This window comes from Prorops nasuta, unplaced genomic scaffold (assembly GCF_024137725.1).
Source record: "Prorops nasuta isolate Cenicafe-Biocafe unplaced genomic scaffold, Cenicafe_Pnas_1.2 PNAS00010, whole genome shotgun sequence".
In the NCBI taxonomy this organism is placed as follows: Eukaryota; Metazoa; Arthropoda; class Insecta; order Hymenoptera; family Bethylidae; genus Prorops; species Prorops nasuta.
The window spans coordinates 4,342,333-4,348,598 of record NW_027116807.1 but is presented as its reverse complement, the minus strand read 5'-3'; the positions used below and the strand labels follow the sequence as shown (position 1 = coordinate 4,348,598).

General features: G+C 45.0%; 1 protein-coding gene across 1 annotated transcript; it reads right to left on the bottom strand.

The window, feature by feature from the left end:
- Positions 1-1,457: 1,457 nt before the first annotated feature.
- LOC136776880 (uncharacterized) lies at positions 1,458-5,862 on the bottom strand. The gene is made up of 2 exons (XM_066732784.1): positions 5,744-5,862; positions 1,458-2,761 (listed from the first exon to the last, which is right to left on the bottom strand). The coding sequence occupies exon 2, from the start codon at positions 2,603-2,605 to the stop codon at positions 1,571-1,573; it is 1,035 nt and encodes a 344-aa protein (XP_066588881.1). The 5' UTR covers positions 2,606-2,761; positions 5,744-5,862; the 3' UTR covers positions 1,458-1,570.
- Positions 5,863-6,266: the final 404 nt, after the last annotated feature.

Below are 6,266 nucleotides of genomic sequence, written 5' to 3'. Positions count from 1 at the left end.
GTAATAAATAATAAATAACTTTGCAGAGAACCGCGCGCACTTGGCACGTGTTTACCATACGAAAATTACGTAGAATCTATCAATCCGACTATATAGTCTTTGGGAACGAGTGATCGGCGTACGGCAGCGCGCGGTATTATAATGGACCGAGGGAGCGATTTAGAAATATCTTGCTCGAAAGGCAGCATAGCGTGCCTAATAGCGCGCCGTCTGCTATTGAGATGTTTAATTAACTCCATTGTGAGTCGGAATCCTCTTTCCGCTTTTCGGTGGCGACTGATCGTTATCCGCGTGATCGGCCAAGCCGCCAGCACTCGATTCCTCCTAACACGACAAAAGCTAGCGGATATGCCGCCGGCTACCGTCAACCTCATGGAAATAACGCTTAAAAGCAGCGCGCGTATCGTGCACCTATACCTTTCCGGTTAAACGACGCTTCCGGCGAGCAAAGGGTTTGCCGTTCCGAGAACAAAACCGAACCTCGTTTATGCATTATTCATTCTTTTTCAACGCGTTTGACGAAATAACGGGACAAGCGCCGACACGAAATATCGTTTTACCTCACAATCCCCCCTCCTCTCTAATTTACCAATTCAGCTAACGCGCGCACGTCGACCAATCTCTATTTATTTTTTTTTTGTTCCTCTTTACGATCGCACACTGCCCCGTCTAGCGCACAGGGACACTCGTGCTCTACACTATCGCGCGCCTTCTCTTCCACACAATCTATATTATACATGCATATAACAGCGGTGCAATAATTTTCTTGGCTGCTCTCTCAGCGCTCGGAGACTATATACACCACGTTGTGAGAAAATTGGTATTATTGAACAGCTGGAGACAATCGGGCGAGAGAGAGAGAGAGAGAGAGAGAGAGAGAGAGTGTGCACAGTCGAGTGGTTTGAAAAATTCCCATAATAAAACGATAAATCTAATTATATAATTGTGCCCTGATCGAAGAGTATTATGGTCGCAATGTTGTTTAGCCGCGTCATAAACACGGCGTAAACACAGCGCGGACACACCAACGGTGAATGGAGAAGCCGAGGTGGCCGCAATAAAGTATTCACTGCTTTTCCTTTTGCACCGAGAACGAGTGGTAATGGGACCTTTAGGAATTCCCATTCGGCTATAGTAAGAGCGGCGGCAACCGATCCTACCCCGTAATTTTCTCGACCATCGGCTTGGACCATTACCCCGGACCCGTATATATCTGTATATATATATATATATATATATATATATATATATATACGAGTCAATAAACATGCGTTCCCAATGATCCCTAAGATCCTGAGGAAAAACTGATGGTTGCACGCCTTCCACTTGATCATCATGGAAATCAACTGTGCAATGGTATATAGTTGGAGCATGGTAAATATATATACGGGTATATGATATGACCGATTAAGGAAATTTATTTCTTCTTTGACGGTTTTATTTTCATCAAGCACTCGCAGTAATTTTGTACAGCTTCGTGTTAATTAAAGGATCGAGAAGAGAGCCGAGGACAATCTCTTCTTAGTCTCACGAGGAGCAAAGTACTTGCTGCGTTCTCCACGTGTACTCGTTAGTGCGTCACGGAGGTGTGATGGTGCTGGCTTGGAAATTGGTAGTGGGGAACAGTGTTTACCTGGGGTACAACCTGATGATGATGCATTTGCTGATGCAAACCATAGTGCCGCGGTGTAACGTAGTCATTCTGGTAGAAGGTTACCATTTTCCCGGTAGCCCCAACGGTACCAAATTGACCACTGGGAACGTGTCCTCCTTGTCTTCCAACGACGTAGCTGGGCTGACCCACTTGTCCCGGTGGATAATATCCTACCTGACCTTGTCCAACTTGTCCATGAACGCCTTGTCCGTTGACACCTTGGCCAATGGGAACCTGAGGACCGACCTGACCGTTTTGTCCAACCTGGTTCCACGGACCTTGTTGCTGACCAGTACCGACCACGTTACTTCCAGATCCCTGCTGACCAACTGGAACCTGTACTCCGCTGCTTCCGACTTGTCCAAACTGATGATGTTGCTGAGTGCCCGGAACCTGAACCGTTGGTACTTGTCCCACTTGACCATGAGGAACGTGAACACCGCTACCGTGTTGAACGTGTCCAGTTTGTCCAACTTGGCCCACCTGACCTACGACGTTTCCTCCTTGTTCGGTACCGACGTAGGTGGTGGTGTGATGTGTCGGATATTCGGATGAGCCAACCTGATTTCCCACTCCGATACCGACACCAGGATGCACGGTAGTGTCAACGTGATGATTGACGAAACCTTCTTGACCCGGCTGATGAACTTGCACGGATGGAACGTGTCCAACCTGGCCAACAACGCCATGATGTTGTTGTTGCTGCTGCTGCTGCTGATGATGCTGATGTTGAACCTGATGCTGATGTCCGTGCTCGACATCAGCAATGTTGCTGCGTCCAAAGACTCCAACGGTGCCCAAACCGAACTGGTAAGGATGAGTCATGACATCCTGATGTACACCAATTTGCCACTTGACACCGTCCCTGTAGGCCGAGGGCAGCCTCAGGATGTCCTGCGCCGATGAAATGGTCAGCAGAGCCGCCGTTAACGTTAAAGCGAGAAACTTCATGGTGCCTCTTGACGCCGTTCCTGAAGAGATTGGGAGCCGAGGAAACTACCTAGGACACTGGACTGGATATGCCAAATTTTCGGATCCGACGAGCTTAAATAGCGATCTGGCAGGAGGCAGAAGAACCGGCTGCTGCTAGACCCTTGTCTCCGTCGCCTAAGAAAAGAAACAAGACGAGAGGCGAAATAGAGCTGGTTCGCTTTTTGCCACTTTTTATTCAAAATACTCGCATGGTCGGGAACAATACCGAGACACGGCGAAATTTTCTCAACGACTCTAAATTATACAAGGGATTCGAGGACGAAAACAAACCTAACCGGGGCATAAATTAGTCGACTGTGCATCGTCTCTCAACGGCCTAGGCCAAGACGAGGATGAGTAGGTCAGGTTGTATACGGTTAACGGGCTGCGAGAAGCGAAGATGATCAAAGTGCATTGGCACGAGGGAATCTCGTTGCGCATACGATGGAAAAATCAGCCAGATGAAATATCCGTAAGGCGTACGCGTTCCTTTCCCATGCAGCCATGCAATATCGCAGCTAGCTCGTTGCAGGTTGAAAATATTTTTGATTTATTCGAGCGACGCTCGGCCAGATTGTCCCTCTCTCGATCCACTCTCGATACGCGCCAGATATTATCGGTTTAAATATTGCAGTAGAAAAATGCATCCGCAGCAGCAGGTTACTCGCACTTTGAATATTTCAGTCCAACTGATAAAGCCAATATGAATCGATCAAAACGAAGCATGCTTCCATCTTTTTCAAGAGAAGGTGATTAATGCTTCGGATCTATCCGAATAAATTAAAAAACCTCTTACCGCTCCAATGATTATGCGGCTTTCGATCTTGGACCAGTCCCCGATCATAAATTCTCATCGAGACGTTTTAATTGGTACGAGTTTCTTTTTGGATACAACTCGAACGCGCGCGTATATGCTCTCTCCGATAGGTCGGATTATTTTGGCCTAGCAACATTGTGCGCGGCCAGATGCAGATTTTTCTATATACGAACAACGGAATACTGGTTCTGCAAGCTTGGCCCGGCTGCGATGCAATTTTTTCTTCTCCAACGGAAATTCATTCCTCTCTATATACGTTCACGTTTATTTTGGCATCGCGATCCTATCTTTGCCGGAATTTTTCAACTTTATTGCTTTAATCTTTTTTGCTTTTGTTCCTCCCTCGGCCTATGCATATTTGATTGCTCGAGAGGAGGAAGGACAAGAGTCCGATATTGAAATTCTATCGCTATAATAAAACGGTGCTCCTCTTCGTCTTCTCTCTCTCTCTCTCTCTCTCTCTTGTGTTTTGGCAAAACTGCGAGAGAATTAAATTTGAAGAGAGAAACAGTCGTGCAAGTTGGTTGGCAGGTTAGCTGCGAGCCGTTTGCCTTGATTCCATGAAAATTTTCGTCCGGACAAAGTCGAACCTATTATATATATACTATATATATATATATATATACATACACCTTGTGTGTTTACGTGTGTGTGCGTGGTATAGAAACTCTGGTGCCTTTCGCTAATTTGGACTAAGCTATAAATAAAAAGCGTGATTTACGGGATGATTGATCGATCGCGCACACCGGGAGTCGTGAAATTTGATTGAGTGCTGGTGAAACGAAAAGAAACATGTTGGACGTTTGAAAGACTGTCGAAGCGAGTTGCTGCACGTCCAGCTAGTAGATTATATATTGCAGAGACGCGCCAACGCATGTTCACCAAGCGTAGCAAACTTTATAAGCATTCGCATGATTTACACTGGTATCTATTAGCGTTTGAATTTTGTCGTTTCTTCTCCCTCTCTCTCTCTCTCTCTCTCTCTATATATATATATATATATATATAAGTCGGATTGAAGCAAAGCTGTTGGGTGAACAGGTACAAGAAAAGTCGAATGGAGCGAGGTGGGTATATATATATATAGATATACACACATATACATGTATAGAGCGGAGAAGGAGCAGAGCTGTTATTAGTCACTCGCTTCTCTATCCGATTAATAACGCTGTCAGAGCGTAATTACGTATTCAGACACATGACGGTGTTTAAGTCAAAGGTTTTCCAACTCGATCGGTCGCGTATAAATTATAAATAAAGGCCGCCCATTGACTTTGCTCTCGCGGAACGATCAATCTTTTTCTCGTATCGTGATAAGCCCACGACCGCGTGTAAATATAGCTATTTTTTTTCTTGTACCTTTATTAGCTTTGTCAATCATTGTGACGCACACGTGGCAGATAAACGTGCGTGCGCGAGAAGCGTATATATATATATATATATATATATAGTCAAGTTTTTCCACGATGATCGAGAAGCGTGAAGTTAATCGGGCAGCTGTCCGTGCCAATCGTCAAGGTAGAAGAAGCGCTTCTATACATATATATAGTAGTAGTAGGAGGTTGAGGCCAATGCAATATCTATATACACGTACACGTGTGTGCGTGTAGAGAGGCGTGTATGGATGTGCTATATATATACACACACAAAAGAGGTGAGTCGAGGGGAGGGGTGTAATAGAGGAGAAGGCAAATAATATTGTCGACGGTAATGTTGGCGCGCATTGCGATACGCAGCGAGCGTAACCGTGGGTATTTTGCGATCGTTAAGTCGGTAATGTATACGTTATGTATGGCCCCTATTCGAGGCATCGAGCTGTCTCGTAAAAACTCTAACGTATTGCGCGTCCGAGCCGCTTCGACCACGTTGACATTTTGCGTATAAGCACGCAATATAATTAGCGCTCATAACCGTAAATAAGATAATTTGCATCTATTTTGTATAATAAAGCTATTCCACGCTGGAGCACGAATCTTATGCTTTACGACCGGACGAGCTAGGTGAAAAACTTGCGCTCTCTGTCTATATCAACGGTAGTCACGTGCATGCCAAACCACTAGCTCGATTTCTTGATTTCGATTATATCCCCCCCTCCCCCCCTATTTTATATCGTCAACTATATATACTCTCTTCCATTATTTTCATTCCTTCCCCATACAACCTGCTGCTAATACTCCTGTTGCTCTTGCCACCAGGACGAAGCAGTTTGTGTTTATTCTTTTGCTCTTTTCTCCTTTATATATATATATATATATATAGATAGGCGCTCGAATATAATCCCTGACAGCTTAGGCACCTACCTCAGTCGAGGACACGGTCCACGTTCGACCGCATCGCGAGAGAGTCTCCTGCTCTCGCACTTTCACTCTGAAAGAAGGAAAATCTTGGCAAAAACTGTAGAGTCCACGCAGTGTCTTTCTCGTTCGTGCGCAAACGCGTTAATAAGGAAATGGAAGAGTCTCGTTAACCGACATTTAATTTGTTCCCTTCCCAAACGATGCCGTTTGGTTAATCGTAAAAATCAGTCTGTTTAAGCGCGCACAGGCAGCGGTTATATCATATATATAGACATATCGCTATCGCGTAAACTTGCGTTTACCCGCATATTCGAACGGTACGTACCACGCGCGCGGTAACATAATGTAACTAAAAGTATCTTGGAAAAATTTATGTGCCCGTATAATCTGCTCCTATTCGCGCAGCATTTATCGAGATTTGGCTGTATATGTATATGTATGTGTTTACGCGGCGGCTGTCCAATAACGATTGGTTACTTTGAAAAACTTGCTTTTATGCGTCATTTTCATTATATCGATATAACGA

Excerpts from the sequence above, each read along its gene's own strand:
- LOC136776880 (XM_066732784.1), bottom strand. The coding sequence starts at position 2,605 with ATGAAGTTTCTCGCTTTAACGTTAACGGCGGCTCTGCTGACCATTTCA.